The 21,894-nt window shown below is 37.9% G+C and overlaps 1 protein-coding gene across 1 annotated transcript in view; it reads right to left on the bottom strand.

The window, feature by feature from the left end:
- KCNH8 (potassium voltage-gated channel subfamily H member 8) overlaps positions 1-21,894 on the bottom strand; it is a 445,135-nt gene that overhangs the window by 304,090 nt on the left and 119,151 nt on the right. The window contains exon 2 of the mRNA XM_062179144.1: positions 3,156-3,389. Within this exon, the coding sequence (XP_062035128.1) occupies positions 3,156-3,389 (234 nt within the window). The remainder of the gene's footprint in view (positions 1-3,155; positions 3,390-21,894) is intronic.

The raw sequence follows: 21,894 nt of genomic DNA, 5'->3' as shown, positions 1-21,894 counted from the left end.
ATGCCACTCTTAGGATCATTGGTTACTATCCTCACCCTGTCTTTTATGACCTTGTCTAAATATGATCAGAGTCGGCGAACTTGGAAGGCTTCCATAACCTTGGCAACTCATGACGGCAGCCTAGGTTGGTTACTGGCGCCATAAACTAGAGTGTCAATTTGTTGTGTCAACAACAGGAGCCACTGTGCACTTGCTCCTCATGTGGGATCTCTGTCCTTAATGTGCTGTACATTGTGATTTAATGCTATAACTAGTACTCAAACAGTATGTTTCACTTTGTGTTTCTATGTGGGTGCAAACTGTTGAAATCTTTATACTAAATTGATCTTCTGTATATAAAGAGAATTGAAAATGAATTTGGATGTGAATGGAAGGGGAGCGGGAGAGGGGAGGGTTGCGGGTGGGAGGGAAATTATGGGAGGGGGAAGCCATTGTAACCCATAAGCTGTACATTGGAAATTTATATTCATTAAATAAAAGTTATAAAAAAATAATAATCACAAATCCAGACATTCTGTCCTGTAAAATATCCATCAATCCTTCCTCGAATAATCAAGTTCAATTCCCTTCTCCAAGTATTTACTAAGAAACCACCATCTGACAAACACTGCTCAAGTTTCAAGGCTCCAGGTAGTGGGAATGTAGAGATAAACAACAACTCAGAACCTGTATCTTCAAGGTCTCCCAACTGTGTGTAGGGATAGATAGCCATTCACACAAATAGCTATAACAATGCATGACTATTGTAGGACAGAGGACAATTTTCAATCACTTGCAACTGGATCAATTGCTTATATTCTGAGTATCAGTCAATTCCCCATGGTGACTGGCTCAAAGCGGCTGGTGCTCTTAGTGGTTTCCATCCAGGTATGTCTGAGGCTTAGGCATCTTATGAATGCCTGAAAGGCTGCTGGGTGTTGATCTCCATACTTTCTACCTGCTGAGCCTCTAGAGTCGCCATCCTTTGTTTGTCACATCTGGATTCTCTACTGTGGCTTGGCCCTTTCTCATTGGTTCCACATTTGGATGCTTTAAAGAAGCTTCACAAGGAAGACACTGAAATGCATGTGGAGCTACATCCCCAAGGACTCACTGAAGAAGGAGGAGCCTGCAGTCAGCAGATGTCTCAGACAAAGGATATTTGTCCCCTTTGTTTCCCCACTGCAGGTTTTTATCACCTCCTGCCAGTCTGCACCCTCAGCAATATCCTCCCTTTTATCTCAAGCCCTCTTTGCTACCATTATAGCACAATTACTTAGAACTGAACAGGAGCCCTTTTATTTTATCATCTATATGAATAGATTTCATATAATGACACTGGGAAGAACAATGGCCTGAACTCTGCTCCCAGAGCCAAAGAGCTGAGGTATCCTGTTCTCCACTATCCATGACTGCCCGATCTCCAGTACCCACATAAGCAGGGAATGTCCTCCAAGGACAAGCAATTTATAAAAGGGGATGTGATTTCCTGTGTAGGCTCCTTCTTCTCTATCTGACATTGGCCAAAGTATTCAGTGTAAGACCCAAAATCTCACAGTGACAAGATTGAGAAATCTAGAGATGCAGCGCTGCTTGAATAATCTTCCATAGAAAACACCCTCATGATAGTGAGCCAAACAAGACAGCAATGTATTTGCTTCTGATTGAGGATGGAAAGTGGATCTGCAACAACATCCAGGTTCCTTCTATCTCCTCTCTCTGTGCTACACTATGTTGTTCTGCTTTGCCTGAGAGCTGAATCCGGCTGTGCAGCCTTTTCTCAACTTTCTGCCCCATGGGTATTAGTTTGCTTGGGCTGCCATAACAAAACACGACAGACTGAGTTACAACATATTTATTTTGTTCACAGTTCTTGAGGCTGGAAGTCTTATGTTGACATGTTTGGTTTCTGTTGGGGCCTCGATTCTTGGTTCATTGATCACTACCTTCTTTATGTGGTCTTTCCTCTTTTGGTGCCAGTTCCTCAAGATTAAGGGCCCCACACTTTTGGTCTCATTTAGCTCCTTAAAGGACCTATTTCAAAATGCAATCTCAACGAAGGTTCTGGCTTCAATGTTTGAATTTTGGCAGGACACAATTCTGTTCGCAACATTATGGGAAGTAGGAAGAAGAGAAATTAGAGGGTAACTATTCCACTTTCATAGCTTTTACCTATAAGTTGCATAAATCATTCCTTCTCATACATCATTGGCCTGAAACATAGTCACATCCGTGATCTAACTACTAAAGAAGCCTGGGAGAGTTAATTATTCTCTAACTCAGTGACCAAGCATCCAGCTAAAACTCAGCAGGTTATGCTAGTAAGAGGAAAGGCAAAGCTATGAGAGAAAAAGGGGGAATTCTAGATACTAGGAAAATAGTGGTTCTAATGTTTGATTTAGCATTTCTCTCATATACTGCTTCTTAGATTACTTCTAACTGTTAGGGCCCATGAGCTACTGAAGTCTTTTCCTACACAGGATCCAAGCACCACAGGCACCCTGAATCACAAGTCCCTGTTTCAACACATTTAGAGCAGAGTGATAAAACTGCATCTACACATATACAATCATAAAAAAAAAAAAATCTTAGTATTTTCTCAGGGTCAGTTTTGAGTACAGGTAAATTTACTGCACCCTGTGAGATCATGTGTCTCTTGTTTTGTCTTTAGAATGTAACAGAATAGTGAGAAAGGCTCTGTATCCAGGGAACAGGAAGAGGAAATGGATACGCTGATGTCCTTTAAATTAACTTCCTTTTCTGGCAGAGGACACTAACATTACTGTCTTTAATGGCTGTGATTGAGATGTGGTCCTTAAAGGCATCAACATTTCTAAAAATTTATATAAAAGATCATGTGTTAATACATTAGCAACTATTACATATAATATATATTTTAAGAAAGAATGTAATATAATACTAATACACTTTTAACATATATTGACTCTGGATATTGGCAAAGAATAGTTATAATTCTAAGGCTAAATTCCCAGGAGGTTTATATGGCTAATGGTTAAAACAAGGCCATCATCCAAGTCATTTGTGGAACTTCTATAACAGACTATATTTATGTGAAATGCCATTAAACATTAATGGAAATTATAGAGCAATTACTGAGTTGATAGAAGGTGACTTCTCACAACTCTCCAAGGAGCAGCAAAAGAAAACCAACTCACCGTTCTTCTTATAGAATATAATTTCTCCTTTGAATTCTGATTTTTCCTCCAGTGACTTTTCTATTTGAAGCATCAGTTGTTCATTGGTTTCAACTCCAAATAAGAACTTGCAGCTGCAACTCTTCTGCATGACTTCAGTTCGGGCAAATCCAGCAAGCTCACAGAAGCCATCAGAACAGTAGACGATGGGGAAACCTTTAGCCACCTGAGCATTGGCAAGGATGAAGTTGCTATCTGTAGAAACACAAGGAGAAGCTATTCAGCAAAGTAAAGTTCTTACTGAAGTCACCATTTTGTATTAGATTAAAGCATATGTGTTTAGGTTACAAGGTCTAACATGGATATTCTGATGTTCTGAAGAAGCAAAGAGATACACTCCAAAACCGAAACTGACACGGGTGTGAACAGTAAGGGTTAAGCTCTGACCTTGGCTTGCATTTTGAAAAACACACTGTCGATGAAACAGAGTATTCACTGGACAGCTTTGAGGTCCTTGCCATCTACTTGGCAGTAAAAGGATGATGCTTTTGACCAAAACTTCTGGTTTCTAACTCAAATCTGCTACAAAATACGTAGGTGAACTTGAAGTTACTGTTTCCTCATATTTTCTTTCCCCAAAAGCAGATCCTGTGCCTAGAATTTGAGTGTAAGTAGTTTATTGGGGCAAAATTTCAGAAAGTACACACATAGGGGATTGAGAAAATTGAAGGAGGAAAGGTAATAAAGGCTGAGTTTACTGCAGTGGCAATGCAACCTTATCACTGGTGATCTAAGAAGTGGCTATGAGAATGCAGCTCAACATGACCATGAAAGAGAAAGAATGCAGAACTATTTATCCACCAATTTCCATATCTCATTAGTGAAAGGTCACTCAGGGTGGCAATATTTTGCAATTTCTGATCTACCCACTTGGGCTAACCATGCTCTGAATATCATTCAGCCTGCAAGAAATCATCTGCACATGATTTCAAGGTGATATTGGCAGGTACACTACAAGAATAATGTTACTTACTTTATAGATGTGATGTCGAGATTAATAAGACAATACTGTACTTAGCAAAGTATATGGCATATATAAGTATTCAAAATTATTATTAAGAATCTTATTCACAGCTTGATGGTTGTTATTAATAAATAAGAATTAGAACACAATTAAAAATAATAGATAATTATTGAATGTCTATGAATAACTCCTTGGGGACATTCAAGGAAACCTTCTGCAGGATAATTGTTTCTTCCTGACATTACTTTGAATGGTATAGAAGACATTTATGTGAAAAAAAATGCAAGTATGAGATGTATTTTAAGATAAGGCATTTGTAATCTTGTGGATGAGTGAGTTTTAGGTACAGTATTATTTAGATATTATTATTAAATTACTCATTCATTCACAAACAACACAAATGTAGGACCCTATCAGCATACCCAAAGTGTTAGGGGTGTGGATTTAAGGATAAAAATAGAAAGAACAACAACACAGGCTGATAAACAAAAAGGAAATCAAGTTCAATGTAGTATGCTACTAAAGGAGCTATTTGTGTGAAATATACATAAATAGATAAAACCAGGTATAATGCTATGATTTGATATGATTTTGCTCCTGAATTCATGAGGACTTTAAATTCTAAAGTCATAAGTTATTGGTCCCAAGAAGATAGAGACTCAATCCAATTATGGCATTTAGGAGGTAGGCCTAGTGGAAGATCCTTAGATCTTTGGGAACACGTCCTCAGAAAGTAGTTCTCAATGTGACCGCTTGAGTTCTTGCAAGAGGGTTATTATAAAAAGCCTAAGTTGGAAGTTTCTCTCTCTCTCTCTCTAACTCTATCTATCGATCTTCCCAGTTCACCACGTGTTTCATCCTCTGAATGAACTCCACCACTGCCATACATCATCCTCACAGAGGCCAAACCAATGGAACTCTCCAATCTTCTACTTGTACCTTTGAAACTGTGAGCTAAATAAACTTTGTGTCTGTAAATTCAGCGGCTTCAGATATTTCATTGTAGTAATGAAAAGGCAGCCGATGCATTCACCAACTATGAAATGTTTATGTCTACCTAAAAATAAATAGAAGAACTGATAACTGTCTTTGGAGAGAAGCAACATGGGCAGAGGTGAGAGGGACACCTATTTTTACTAAATACCCAACTGTGAGCCCTATATGCTTTATATATTACCAACTCAAAAACCAGTCAGTCTGAAACACGTTTGCAACAGGAAATAGCCAGCAAGAGAGCACTGAAAAACCCATCATATGGGTTTTCCTGTCTCCTTTTAAACTTCTGTTGTTTGTTTCCAAACATGGTCTACTGTCAGCTGGCAGAAACAAATTCATTCTACGCAGTCCTGCTCCAATCAGCTCCTAACCCCCGAGTAATAATCATAGTGCCAATATGTACTTCCTGCCGCATTGAGCTGAATCTTCTAGCCTCTCAGTAACTCTCTCCTTCTGATGGCCAGAGCCAAAGGCCTACACTTGGAAACATCAAGTGTATACTGATTTGAAACCATGGGAGTGAACTGGATAACCTCAGGTTAATAGCTAATTTTTTCACACTTTGCATAATCATTTATTGACTGTGTGTTATACGTTGGACGTTGTCCCAGGTACAAGTGAACAAATTTATTAGATGTGGTCCCTATCCTTAAAGTTCTCAGAGTAGTGAAGCTGTGGGAATTTCTGGCTAGGCTCAGATGGGGCCAGCCTCCTACTGGGGCTATGATCTCAACTTCTACAAATTGTACAATTTTAGGTCATATAGAATGCATCATTCCCTAACATTTTAAAATTATGGCTGAAAGATTGCTTCGAAAATGTAATTATGTACTATTGCCAAAGTACGCAAACATCCTGAAAGAATTTCAATGTGCTTCCAGAAGCCTTTTTTTCAGTCGGACGTGGACATGTTTATTGATGTTGTACCATATGACAATGTGATAATCCATGATATGGTAGACCATGGGAGGTGATATGGTGTTTAAAGGAGAGCAAGGAGAGGTCACCATCTCTAAGGTATAATTTAGTTAGAAGTTTGCATGCATGTAAATGACAATAAAATGCAGCTGACAAGTACCACACCAGTACTACACAGATGATGAGTACCAATGAGTACCATCGGAGATGAGAGATTAAACACCGTAGGCCTTGGAAATAGTTAGCTTGGAGTAAGACATAAGCAGATGAAGATGGCTTATGAAAACCCTGGAATATTAGGAGTGGGTGCCCAGAAGGAGTAAGTCCAGAGGCTCAATGGGGAAACAAGAACTAGACATAGATAAATCTCACATATTGTCCCAAAGTCCAGTTTTCTCACTAATTATATATAGCTTCAGCTTTCTATTCATATTATCTGGTACACCTTTTCCTTTCTACTTTCAGACCTCGTAGGAATTATGTTCTAGTTGTGTCTTGAACATGGTGTACATATATATATATAAACCACAATATGGAAAAGCATTCAACTTAAGATTAATACAGTTACTTTTATTATTATTACTATATTACACTGTTTTATTTTTACCAACTTAATTTGTGCTTTTTCATCACTTCATCTTTTTATTTTACATTTTCTCCTTTTGACAAAATAGGAAACATGCCTACCATAGAAAAATGATTGCATAATAATCCTTTAAAACAACAGTAAACACTTGCAGATTTTCATCCAGTGAAAACCATGGTATGCATCATTTCTTTCTTTTCTCAAAGAAAAAACTCATAAATTGAAGTTTTATAATAATCATTCTCATTTATATAGTTTTTTAAAACCCTTACATATCTTCATACAACATATTGCCTTATTCCTGATATTTAAGGGCATATAATGGTATTTCATTCTGCATATTTCATAATGACTTACTTCTTTTAATTTCCTTAGTATCTCTATGATTAGCTATGGACATAGAGGAAACAGTCCTTCAGAGCTAAAATTTCTGGGGGGGAAAATGCTGAAGGATTTGCCACGTTGCCTGATCTGTGTTTTCAATTAAGGATTATAGCTTGTTTGAGGTAGTTAATTCTTCCTGCAAATACACTGAAGAAAACAAAACTAAAAAAAAAAAAATAGCAACACATATTTGGCCTTTTCTGTTTATACTTAGCACTTGTCCTTGATATGTAATTGCATTTCAATTCCGAAGAGAATTTAGTGGCAGTCTGTGCTTCAAAGAGCTTAGTGTAGGAATTACATGAATGGCCATTCTGTTTGGGAACCCAGCTATCTACTTGGGAACATAAGCTTTTCTGAATACTAGTCCTGGGAGCCCCAAAGAAGAACCAAGACATTTACTTTAGAATTATGTAAAACAAAGCTATTGCCATAATGATTAGGAACTCATCAGGGGTATATCACTATCCCTACATATGCTAAGCATATTTAACCTTTTAAGGAATCAATTATGCATATGTAATATGCATCTAAATGCCACATAGCTTTGCTCTGTTTGTTTCTAGGTCATGCTTTTGTGTATATTCAGTTTGAAATTGACAGTAAACAGTAAGCTCTAAATGTATTTACATATCAGGCAGTTGACTATTTCTCATAATGCTTCCTTAGGAAAAAGCTATCAAGGATTTATCAAAAGGGAACACCCTGATTAGTGGAGACCCAAGTCATCTGGTGTGACCTCCAGATCCAGAGCCCCACTTTCCCATTCAAGTGGAGATGTGCACTTCTTTTTGGATTTAAAAGGAATAAGGGTGGGAATGGAGATAAACAGAGAGAAAAAGAAGAGAGAGGGAGAGAGCAGAGGGCAAACATTGATCCACTGTTAAGTCCTTCCATCTTCTGTACTTGGCCTCACTTTTCAGATGAGAACCTAAGATCTGAAGAATGATAGTTTCTTGTCCGAGATTCAAAGCTAGAGAGTGACAATAATTCTATGTGACATACTATCTCACTATACTTATATATTCTTCCCATGAAAAAGTGACTTGCTCTCTAATATCAGAAAAAATGTATAGATTATAGAAAAATATGTTTTACCTACTACAGTCTTCAAAGAGCCCAAAGCCACCGATTCTTCCCTAAGAGATCATTTATTACAAGTTCTCTGATGACATCTTCCAATCTTCTAAACAAGTCCAGATCTCTCAGCAACCTTTAAGGCACTTCCTCATTTCCTCCAGAAAGGCAATTATTTCAAAAATAAGTCAGCAACTTCCTCTGTTCCAAGACATTTTTGTGTTGTTGGCCCACTCCAGAGTCTCACAAGAGGCAGAGAAATGCAGCTGCTATTCAAATCATCTGGTTTCCAATCTCCTCATGAACATTTAACAGGTATTACAGCACTTCGAAAACTTTCTCACCAAAATAACCTATTGGTTAAGGCCAGTAAATACACAGTCCAAGAGGACAGAGCCATGGAAAAGCAGCCTCACGTTGTTTTAAAAATCTCATGTTGGGCCCAGCATTGTGGTGCAGTAGGTAAAGCCAATGCCTGTGGCACTGGCATCCCATTAGGCACTGCTTCGTGTCCCAGCTGCTCCACTTCCTATCCAGCTCCTGATAATGGCCTGAGAAAGCAACAGAAGATGGGCCAAGTACTTGGCACCCCTGCACCCACATGGGAGACCAGATGAAGCTCTTGGGTCCCGGCTTCTGTTTGGCGCAGCCATGGCCATTGTGGGCATTTGGGGAGTGAACCAGCAAAAGGAACATCTCTCTCTCTCTTTCTCTCTCTCTGTGTCTCTCTTTGTCTCTTTTCTCTCCACCTCTGTCTCTCCCTCTAACTGTTTCAAGTAAACATATCTTTAAAAAAACCAATCTCATAACCTCATGCTTAATTAAGAATTTTGCATTCCACTCTTCAATGTGCCAGTATTCATGCTGGTTTTAATCTTCTTTATTTTGTTTTAATGTGCTTCTGACAAACTTTTTACTCAACTGAAACTTCATAAAGACGTGCTACTTGTTTTCTACAACTTTGTCGAAAGTGTTAAGTACACTACCAAATAACCTCAGTGCGAGAATCATAACTCTAGGGAGAATAGTGCGTGCTCTCGCAGAATAGGTAGAAACAACCATCTCAGCAACAGCCAATGTCCCTATGGCTGGCCCCTAGAACCATTCAAACCCATGAAGTCATTGACAGACTCGACAACACAGAGAAAAATGTACATTCTTGGCTTTTTCCATCAATCATGCAGAAATTGAGATGTGGATGATGCAAATCTTTATTTCTCAAGAGTGCCCTTGATATTAGTTCTCCTTTAAAACCAAATTTTCTGTTGGGTAGCAAGGAGTCCTAAAAATATACCCTGCCGACAAGGGTAATGAACAATTTGAAGTCCTGTAGCCCTCATTTTCCTACAGAGAGCAAGAAATAATCACAAGTGTCTAACCTTATTTTATGAGTTCCCCATGCTTCTGGAATCAGCTTGCATACAGGCTCAACAAAAACAACATCTGATATTAAGCACTTTCATCTTCGGAGACTATTCTGTTCAGGAAATAGGATATTGATGTCTGTGACTTTAAAATATTTAAGTGATCACTGTACTTCATATTGATTTCAGGGAGCTTAATTATATCATTTTCAAGTATGATGGCATCTTTATTAGATTAATGATGCCAGCTGCAAACTAAAGTTCTTAGTGTGCCCTTGGCCAAAATTTAGGAGGCTGCTTGGACTTGAGGACTTTTTATACCTTATTTAAAAAGGCAGATGAAAAGTTTATAAAGAGGAATTCATAATCCTTGTAATTTATGAATCATTAAATATCATGTTTCTTCCTTCACTTGTGGTTTGATTTTGAAAGTGCTACTACATTTTCACTTCAATGAGTAGAAGAAAACTTAAAAAAAAAAAAAAATCAGAGTCCCAACTCTACCAGCAGCTCAAAATTGGAACTGAAATGGTGGTAGAAAACCATAAATTGTAGTTGTGTATGAGAACATCTTGTCCCCTCCCATCCCATAAGCAAAGAAACAGAGACAAAGTGATTCAAAGCCTTTCCACGGGGAGCATGTCTCTGGTACAGCAATATCAGACTCCCCTTCAAACTTCTTAGAAATGCGGAACCTTCTGTCTCATCCCAACACAGCGATTCAGAATTCACACTTCCACAGGAGTCACAGATCTTCAAATTTTGGGAAGCTCCTTTAGAACACTATTGGAAAGTTCTACAAGAATCTAGGGACAACAAATGGTTGGGGGAGCCTGCCTGGGGCTGAGAACAAAGACTTATTTTCATTGTGTAATATTTTTCACTTTAGAATTTTGTACCATATGCATGTAAGAGCCATTCAAAAAGATAGCGTTCCAGTTCATTTTACCATTCATTTGAATGGCTACATAAAAATAAAGACAAACAGCAATCTTGATGAAGAAAAAAAAAAGGACTTGACAAAGTTTAAATTCCCAAGAAACAAAGTTAAATGCTCATTAAGACAAATAAATGTGAAACATTCTTTATCATAACTTAGAATTAGTAAAATCAGAAAGTTCTACAAATTCTACTTTTGCAGCTGCATTAAACTCAATGCTGAGTTTTATAATTCTTGTCAGAGGCTTATTATCTCTTAATGTTCAGTAAATGAGTTTCATCTTTGTAAAGAATGGTTTTTAATGATGGCACAATGACAATATCATCAAAAGTAAAATGAACAAGAGAAAAACTTCAGAAAATCCTAAAGGTAATGGAAAAAAATCTCTTTGGTATTTTATCCACAGTGTATTCTCTATGTACACATTGGTAGTAATACTATGTCCCATGGGTCTCTGATTTTTGTCTTACATAATTAATATTTTAGACAAAATGGTTTTTCATAGCATCTGCACACTTTCTGAAAAATTAGCATTATTTATACTCTGTACTATTTGGATGTACACACCAAGGGATAGGGGAATTGGTCAGTGTTGTTTTTATTACCATACTCATAGTCAAAATAACAGTTCCTGCTACACAATAGTTACTTAACAAATATTTATCAAATAAAAAAGTGAAATAAACTAATAGCCTGTTCACTTTTATTGAAACACACCAAATCATAGCCCAATATTTTTAGCTGAATCAATGATTTACTTTATCTTTTAGCAGCACTCATTTATAACAAACTACTAGCACCTTTGCTTTAAAAATAAAATAAAATCAGATTTGGCCTAAGTCACTTATCTCAAGATCATAGTTTTCATCCTGACATCCTACTTTTAGTAAAGTCTTTGGTGAGCAGAAGTAAAAAGTTTTGTTTTCAATTAGAAGAAAACAGATGAAGCAGAATCAGAAAACTGAATAACACCCAATAAGCCTATTCTTCCATACATAACATGAAGAAATTATGCAGCACCCAGTAAAGATAACCACTGTGTGCCCATGAATAAAGCATTTTGGGAATCAATATATGGACTCTTTGGGGTCACTAGGGGCTACTTCATGATTATTTAATGCAACATTCTGCATTTTAGCCACTACCTTTGTGAGGACAGGCTGATCTGTTCGAAGGAGTGTGTAGAAAGAAGTAGGACTGGTGCAAATGTCTCTATATTTGCATATCTGTTATTCCTGCATTTTCATAGTTATAACTCCTGTTCTCCTCTACCTGCATCCACCCAAAGATCAAACACAAACCCTGAGTGAGCTTCCTGGAAAGGTCAAGCTTTGCTCCTGCTTTTGCAAAGTGAAGGGAAAGAGAAAGCTCAGATTTTTTTTTTTCCTCTTGCCACAGTTCCCCCTTTCAAATACATACAGTTGGATATTGTAAAAATTCAGCCTCTCCAACCCAGAAGAAAAGGAAGGGGAAAAGTTACGAGCAAAGTGACAGGGCCTGAATTTTCTGGGACAATCTCATGTACTCTAATTTCATTCTCTTACATAAATATAAATATAGCTAATTGTGATTATAGCTAATTGTGACTTAAATTTTACATATTTTTGCTTGAAAAACATATTTATTCCATCATCTTATGTGGCTTAGGGAATGGCAGATTAAATGAAAACTAGCAAAGAAACTGGCTGTAGTCTACAAAAACCCAGAGTCCCAAAATATCGAACTTAATCTGTCCTTGGATTCTCCTGCAGTACAATCTAGACAGTGCCTCCAATTATGTTTAATTTAGAGAGAATTTCTTTTTCATTTCCAATAGACTGGAATAGACTCTTGACATCAAGCATACATGAAAATTGGAGGGAAAAAGTGATCAATCCAGCCATATTGTAGTTATGTAGCTCTTACACTCAAAGGGCTTCTGTATTTGAACTTTTGAAGACAAAATATACAAATTAGTATGCTAGTGCAGAGAGTGGGCTGACCTTTCTTCTTTTAAGCTTTGTTGATTCTGTGGATGTTGATAGTATTCAAATACCCTTTATAATCTGGTAGCATTTTCCAGAACTCCTCTTGTCCACCACATAGTTTCTCTGCTTCACAGTGCTCATGTGAGATTAAACAGGAGACATGAGTGGCTTTTCAAGAGATAATTTTAAGTTAATTGTAGCCCAAAACACAAGGATAATCTAATTTGATAGTTAGAGATATTCTGTGCCTGTAATTTTGGTGTTTTTATTCTCATGTCTTTAAAACTAAGTGTGGAGTGCAAAACTTCAGTTAAGGAGACACCAGCTAAGGATAGGTTTTTGGGAATTTGTGGGAGAAGAGGAAGCAAGAGGATGATAGATGAGAATCAAACCAACACAGGTAATGCCGACTCTGTATTATGAAATGGAGATGAGTAGGAAGGAGGCAATCAGATAAATTAGACAGGCTGAAACAGAGCAGATGAGAGCTGCTGTTTATTATACACCATGACATGCCAGGCGCTCAGGTCAGAATTCTGCAGTTGGAAATGCTGGCTCTCACAGTGGTGTCTTATGATAAATGTCACTATAGAAGGCTCAGAAAGGTTGACTAATCCAGCAATGCTAAGCAGTTTGTTAAAATAGCCCCAGAACTACAATACTGCTGAGCTTCATGGCTGATGGCTAGAGGTGAACTAGAGCTAGGGTTTGAAGAGGGGTTCTTCAAAGAGCACCTTATCTACCTCCTCCTTTGGAATCTTCTGGCTTAAATCTCAGAACTTTCCTGAACCTCACCTCACTTGTAAATATGGGAACTATTTGTATAACTGCCTCACAATTTTTGTTTTGTACATTTGAAACTATTCTAAAATAAAATATTAAATAGCAGAAGAGAACTATAAATAAAATAATTTTTCAAATGGAAGAAAAATATTCTCTGAGGTATGAGGTCTGGGCATCTTCGTTTTAAACGAGATCACTAGGTGAGTCACTGTTGCCCCCAAAATTAAGACTTTCTGCACCATGGAAAGAATGTTCAGGTTACATTCCTCAACCCCAACTTGTAAAGGGGATACCAGCTTTGTAGATAAGCAAATAGTTGATTTCCAAGGTTTAGGGAGATTCTTTTCTGATTAATAACTCAGTTGATTTTATAGTTGTCTTCAATTCAATAATTAGCTGAGTTCAGAGAACTGCAGATGCTCAAAGTTTAGGGAGGATCATAAAGGTCAATGTCTAATGCCATGCCTGATCTGTAATCCTTTAGTCTTCCTCAACAATAATCCCACTGGTGATGGGGGCCTCGCTCTTTCATGAATCAGTGATGTCAATGCTCTGACTGTGAGGGCTGCTAACCCAATCCACATAGAGATTTAAATCTTGCTGTACAGAATCATAAATGGCAAACACCCCAAACAGCACTCCAGCCTCAGAATCAACCCTCGGGGCATTCGGATCTGGCTAAAAGGAGTCTCACAGGCATCAAAAGCCAAAACACGGTGGCAAAAACAACCTAAATGAAAGATCTTGGTGAACAAGATCCCAGCGGAAGGAACGGGCCATCAAGGAGGGAGGCACCTTTCTCTGAAGGGAGCAAGGAACCTCCACTGTGATATGGCCTTGACTAAACAAGTTCAGAGTTGGTGAACTCAAGGGGCTTCCATAGCCTAGACAGCTCATGGCAAGAGCCTCAGGTGATTACTGACATCATAAATAAGAGTGCGAATTGTTAAATCAACAATGGGAGTCACTGGGCACATGTTCCCCACGTAGGATCTCTGTCCCTAATGTGTTTTACTATAAGAGTTAAAGAAAACACTACCCATCGAACAATACTCTATACCTTGTGCGGTTGTGTGAGTACAGTCTGTTGAAATCTTTGCTTAGTATATACTAAGTTGATCTTCTGTATATAAAGATAATTGAAAATGAAACTTGATGAAGGGTGGAATGGGAGAGGGAGTGGGAGAGGGGAGGGCTGCGTGAGGGATGAAGGTTGGCGGCGGGGAGGGAAGCCACAACAATGCAAAAGTTGCACTTTGTAAATTCACATTTATTAAATAAAAAATTAATTAATTAATTAATTAATAAATCTTGCTCTTGACCTTTTTATCTAGAATAGCCTTTGTAAAAAAAAAAATCATGTCCATGGCTCTCCTGTTTTAAGTTATTTAAATGTTGTTCCATCATACTTAGGTCAAACTCCATCTGAAATCATCTGCAATATCCTGAGATTTCACCAACATCTTACCTTGTATTTCACAGTAAGAATGTTCTTCCCCAAGCTCTCTCCAGGCTCAGGGCTTCTGCCCATGTAGTTCCTTCTCCCTGTTTCTCATCCTTAAGTTCTCAGAGTAAATATCCACTTCTATGAGAATCCATCCCTAATCATACCCCTACTGCTGTGTCTTAATATATAGCCTATGTTTCCCTTAAGACTTAGTCTTATAGCATTTAATGATATTTCAACATGTTAGCTATTTATGATTTATTAGCCATCCACCCTTATGCCCACTAGACACAAGACCATAAACATATATTCAAGTGTCATAATGACCACAAATGTATATTCAAATGTGTGTCCCTCTAGTTGCATATCCTATTATCAAGCACATTTCCTGTGTAAACATTATTTGGATTATACACACAACACATTTTTTTCTATGAAAATGGTGTTTATACACCTGAGTTATGTTAACCTGACAGATACCTAATCTGCAACATAGAAAATATGGATTTTCATGAGAAAACTTATTTCTTTTGATTATATTTTAGGTTGAGCACCTTTTAGATCTAAGTCATGAGGAGGTTTAAATATAGACTATATCTAGTATATTTTCTACTTTGATGAACACTGGTCAGCACACTAGATCACTTAGGATATTTTTCTAAGCATCTCTTAGAATCACATTGCAGCTGGATCAATAATAAGCTGTGTGAGTAACCTCAAGACATCTCCCCTCTCTGAGCCTTGTTTGTTCTACCTATAAAGTGAAGAAATTGAGTAAGATGATCTCTGAGTTCCTTTCCATGTCGGACATGTGGCAAATCCATGAATTAAAGTAAATGGTGACTAGAACCTAGGAACTGTAATAAATTATTTAAAAAAACACTACATATAATTTTAATCTTATGAATAAAAGTCGAGGAAATAGAGAAACACGGGGAATGAGAGAGGAAAAAGAGACAAAATACCAACAGACAAAAGAAAAAGCAGCTTAAATATTAGACTCCAGCAGAAATATCTTTTTGAATGTCTCCAACTCTAGTTTCCTGCCACTGTTTCAGAAAAGTGTAGCTTGAGATATGATAGCACACAGTTGAGGTCAGGGACAGATTCCTTCAATTTTAGCTGTTAGAAATGATCAAGCTGTTTGACATTTCTAAATGTTAGTGTCCTCCTCCAGTAACACAGAGGGTATTTATTCACAGAAACAAAATACCTAAACTAATGCCTGACATGGGAAGACATTACTCAATGAATTATAGCTTTATTTTTTCTATAGCTGTTGCTTCTCATATTTCTCTCTTGGACTCAATACTCAAATCTGTCAAAAACTTTACAGAGAAAATCTGTCTTGGTATTCTAATTCTACAAAGAAATCCATCACTCATTCAACAAGGATTTACTGAGCTCACCTGTGCCAGGCACCTGTACCAGCTCACCTGTGCCTATGGTGAGGGCTCAGGGAAGAAGGAAGAAGAGGAAAGGAAGGGAAGGGGGTGAAAGGGAGGGAGGGGGCAGGGAGGGAAGGAGTAAGGGAGGAAATGTGAAACAGTAGTGGCAAATGCTATGAAAGAAATATAAAGCAAGGTGGGAGAATTCGGAATGGTGAGTGGTAATTTTATACTTAGTATAATTTAAATGAACATTATCAGGAAAATCTTCTCTGATAAGGTAACATTGACTCAGAGGAAGATGTGGGGTGATCCATGTAGTTGTAGGGAGGAAGTTATTTCCAGGCATAGAGGTGATTACATGCAAAGGCTTGAAGTGGGACATGCTTGGCATGTTGATAGACTGGTGAGGAAGGCAGCCAGCGTGGCTGAAACATTGAGACCCAGGGAAGCCGTGGTGGAGGTGAGTTTACAGAGCTAAGTGCTCTGGCTCGTACCCTTTATGTCAGGGGTTGTCCTGGGGCATTGCCACTCCAGGGAAGAGTGCTCTGACTTCTGTAACAAAGGTGTCACGCTACCTACCTTGTTATGAACCGACCATGGATGGGCAAGGGCCAAACTGCAGAGAGCATTCAGAGGTTACCATCATCATCCATAAAAACGACACGGTCATTTAGGACTAGGGTGGTAGCAATGAACGTGCTTCAGAAGGAGGGCATGAAAAGATCTGCCTACGGTTTCAATTGCAGTGAGCAAGGAAGGAAGTTAAAGTTCATAACAATGCTTTTGCCTTGATAACTAGAAGAGCTGAGGTACATATTATGAGAAGAAAAAAAAAAAAACATCCTGCAAGTGTATGGAATTTCAAGAGTAGTCTTCACTGTGCTGTGTTTAAGAAGCCTAAACGGCATCCAAGAGGAGAAGGGAAATAGTTGAATAAATGAGTCTAAAATTTAAAGTCGATAGCCGTGTTTAAGACGAACATCTGCAATTAGCAAGAATGAGATAAATTGGTAATGAATATAAACAGAGCAAAGATAAAGCTGAATACTGAATCCAGGAGACTTCATCAGTTAGAGGCAGGAAAATTCAGAAGTCATCAAATGATCCAGAGAAAGAGTGACCAAGAAGGTAGGAAGAAAATCAAGAAACAAGTCATGAGACCAGATGAAACTGATCACAGTGTTTCTTAGTGCTAAATTCATCTCGTGTTTTATATACGGTTTGCAGCATAGATTTCTGCGTGAATCAATATAATCATATTTTGGATCAAGAGACAACAGCAGGGGGCAGTGCTGTGATGCAGCGGGTTAACGCCCTGGCCTGAAGTGCTGGCATCCCATGTGGGCACCGGTTCTAGTTCCGGTTGCTCCACTTCTGATCCAGCTCTCTGCCGTGGCCTGGGAAGGCAGTAGAAGATGGCTCAAATCCTTGGGCCCCTACATCTGTGTAGGAGACCTGGAAGAAGATCCTGGCTCCTGGCTCTGGATGGGCACAGCTCCAGCTGTTGTGGCCATCCGGGGAGTGAACCAGCAGATGGAAGACCTCTCTCCCTCTCTCTCTCTGCCTCTCCTTCTCTCTCTGTGTAACTCTGACTTTCAAATAAATAAATAAATCTTCAAAAAAAAAAAAAAAAAGAGAGAGAAACAATGGGGAGAGCTTGAGTTGTGACCTTGACCATTAAGATATCAGCATAGCTTCCCTGTGGCTTCCATGCTTTGGATAAGTAAAAACATGGGGATGAGAAGTTAGATGAGATAACAGATAAACCTATGAATCCTTCAAGAAAGTGTCCAGTTAATTTGAGTTCAAATAAGTTTATTTTTTATTGCTAATGACTCCTTTAATTATAAAACTAACGTAATCACATTATAAAGCATTTGGAAACCAGATAACAAGTAGATTTTTTTTTTTTAATCTAAGAAGTTGTCTGTCATCATCCTACTGTTCTGTGCTGCTGGTAATAATTTTATACAAGTTTCTAAAATGTTTTCCCATTCATATTTCCAATGCTTGTAATCAGAATATAACAGTAACTGTGAAACTAATCTTTCACTTGTCACTCAGTGGCCAGGTTAAGTTGTGTCCAATGAGGCACCTGAGTAAGTTGGTGTGAAGGTATTTGTAACTAGAAAAATATTTTTTATTTCTATTGAAGAATATATATAAGAAGTGAATGCTTTCATTATCCATGTCCTTGTGCCCTTCTACTTTCTCTGCCCCTCATCCCTGCCTTGGAAAAGAATCACTGTATGTAGAGTTACATTCGTCATCCTATGACCTTGAAGCCACGTATCTAGGTAACAGCTTCCTGGATGTGACAGGAAAGTAGGGGAAAAGCCTGGAGAATCACAGAACCAATGCTAGCAAAAGCTTATGGTCAGATGTTAATTAGATGAGAAAAATGAAGAGCTATCAACTTAAAAATCACTCACATTTGGGGTATGCTGGTATTTGAAGCTGAAAGCATCCCTAACCGAAACATTCAATGTCATGAATATTAGCCAATTTATTCCCATCTTTATAATTATAATCTGAATGATGATATAATAATGAATAATAGAAAAAAAAATACCTAGCTAATCCTCTATTCTGAAAATTAAAGGTTTTCTGGGAACTTCATAGGTTGGCTCCTTAAAATATTTTCATGCTAGTTCAAAATTAAAGTTGGTTTGGAGTATCCTCATGGATTACAAAAAAAAAAAAAAAAGACTGTAAAATACTCTCTTTTCTCACCTACTGCTGGACACTTACTAGATACACAGGACTAGATAATAGATACCCAGTGACCTTGACAGCTTGCACCAAATTTCATAATTTTCAACAAAAATCCATCAAGAGAAAAATGTATGTACTTAATTATGAGAATATACACTAAGATACAACATCTCCTAAACTCTATTATCACTTTGCTTTTATGTTAGGCTGTTATATTAGGAAAGGAAGTCTAGGTAATTGGTCCTTTGCCATTCTAAAGACCCTTCTGGAATTGTTATTCATCCATAATTGGAAAGTAAAATATATTTGCTCAGCATGTGGCTATGAAATACTCCAAAGAGAGTCATTATGCTAGACAAATAAGAAATTCCCAGAAAGGGGTACAAGTGTTTGAATAAACAATTGCTTGGAATACTCTATACTTCTTTTTCTTTTCTTTTCAGTTTGTTTTATCATTGTCTAGTCTACTTGTTTGTCCAGTCTAGAGATGAGAAAATTATACCATTTCATTTCTTTGCAGCATTGTCACAAAGGAGAGCATAGTTTGGTTCTAGGTTTGTCCAGAAAGTAGAGGACCTATGAACATTACAAAGAAAAATATTTAATCTCAAAACTAATATAATTCTATCTAGTAGTTAAACCTACTCAAAGATTCACAAGGTACCTTAAATATGGTGAGTTTCCTGTTACCAAGAGAACTCATAGTGAGATGAATAACCGGCACATACGCAATTGAAAGGGGGTTACCATGAGGAGCAGCAACAGACTGGATGACTCCTACAGACATCTGAAAAATCTGAGGGGCTGGCACTGTGACATAGCAGGTAAAGCTGCGGCCTGCAGTGCCGGCATCCTATATGGGCACTGGTTCAAGTCCCAGCTGCTCCACTTCCGATCCAGTTCTCTGCTATGGCCTGGGAAAGCAGTAGAAGATGGCCCAAGTCCTTGGGCCCCTGCACCCGCGTGGGAAGGCCCAGAGGAAACTCCTGGCTACTGGCTTTGGAATGGCGCAGTTACAGCTGTTGCATCCAACCAGGGAGTGAACCAGAAGATGGAAGACCTCTCTCTCTCTCTCTCTCTCTCTCTCTCTCTCTCTGACTCTCCTTCTCTCTGTGTGTGTGTAACTCTGACTTTCAAATAAATAAATAAATCTTTAAAAAAAATAGAAAAATCTGAGATGTGAGCTTGAATTCTGTCCTCCAAATTCTGAGTTCCAGAGATCTTTATGTCTAGATATACTACAAATCCACTTGCTTAATTTCTCATCATAAAATTTATAGGCTATGTAAATTATATATATATATATATATATATACACACACTCATATGTGTGTATTGATATATAACTTTAATGCTCGCATCCCATATGGGTACCGGTTCAAGACCCAGCTGTTCCATTTCCTATCTAGCTCTCTATTATGGCCTAGGAAAGCAGCGGAGTGCTTGGGTCCCTACACCTGCATGGAAGAACTGGAGGAAGCTCCTGGCTCCTGGCTTCAGATGGGCCCAGCTCCAGCTGCTGCAACCTACGCCTCCGCCTCTGCCTGTCTGTAACTCTGACTTTCAAATAAAATAAATAAATCTTTTAAAAAATGGACTCTTTAATCCATTTTCCCAAGAAATAGAGATATGATTTGCATTTCAATTGCTTTGAAACAAAAGGCATGCATACATGCACACATGCACAGAGACCCTAAATCTATACTATCCCTTGATCCTTCTATGAGTCCCCCAGTGATCCAGAAGTACAACTTTAATCTGTCAGAACTGATGTGCTAATTATGCTGATTTCTTAATCTTGGTTTGCATTTACTCTAAGCTGTCTATGAAGTGCAACATCTTCATTGCCTGTATTTATACAACCCAGATTATTTCCTTGTACTTGTTTCTGTATTGATTCCTGTACAGAACTCAATACTGCCCTATGCCCGTGCCTTCTGTGGTTGCACTCTAATTCTCAGGTCTTTGCCCCTTGTGCTAGTGTAACAGGGAGAGTCTTACGCCATCCTGGCTTCTGGAGCGAACAACCAGGGTTGCCACATAAAGTTGAGCAGGTCATGCCTTGAACAAGAGATTTAGACAAAAGGGGTGAGTGGGTACTGAAATCCGGTTTGCACTGGGCAGGCCAAGCCATGTGCCCTAGTATCAGGCTATGTCCATTAGAGAAAAGATGCTTCTGTCTAATTCCCACAAAGGCCACAGGCAACTCTGAGAAAAACAGCCAGACTGAGTGATAGGTGAAGACTCTTCCATTATCTAACAATGAAAACTACAATAAAACCAATTACAGATGCTTCTTTTGACCTCCCATTAAATAGCCACTCCTGGGGGGGGGGGGGTTTAAAATACTAATAGCAAAAACAAAACAGATTTTAAAAGCCCATACTGTTCTTTGCATTAATACTGCTTAACATGTATTGCTGTTTAACTTGATCATGAGAGCAACATTTACATTCCATAATCACATGTAACTCCATAACACAGATGAAAATATTGAAATATAAATAAATTTATTTACAAAGGAATTGTGATTTCTCAAAGTAGAATAATAAAGTCAAGTTACATTAGGTTATTAAAGCCAAACCTTTTTGACAATTGCATTAAAATATTTTAGCATGATATATGCACACTACATAGAATATTGAAACCTATTGTATTATAGGAAGATATTAATAATTTCTGCCATTTAAAATATATTCCTCTGTCTTTTTGTCTTGTCTTAGATCTCTCCCATTAGTCATCTTCTATCTAAACACCTACTATTTCATTCTAAGGCTACAATCTGAGTGAATAATTTTATGCATCATAAACTTATATCATATCTTCCTTTGCCAGGTGCTGAGGGATAAGTATATAGAGGGCTTATTTTGATACAAAAGTTATGTTACTTTGACATCCTTGAATAAGTTTCCATAATATGCATTTTCTTTGTACAGACTGAGCATCTCTAATCCCAGATTCCCAAATCTGAAAATCTGAACTGTTTTCAGTATGCTGGCACTCCTAAAGTTTCAGTTTTTGAAACATTTTGTTTTACATAATTTTGGTTTAAGGATGTTCAATGCAAATATTGCAAAATCTAAACAAAAAAAAATCCAAATTTTGAAATACTTCTACTCCCAAGCACTTTGGATAAGGGTTATTAATTTGTAAACTGCTTAGATCATA

Source organism: Lepus europaeus, chromosome 2 (genome assembly GCF_033115175.1).
Source record: "Lepus europaeus isolate LE1 chromosome 2, mLepTim1.pri, whole genome shotgun sequence".
Lineage (NCBI taxonomy): Eukaryota > Metazoa > Chordata > Mammalia > Lagomorpha > Leporidae > Lepus > Lepus europaeus.
Note: the sequence above shows the minus strand (reverse complement) of the source record. Positions and strands in the feature narration are given on the sequence as shown.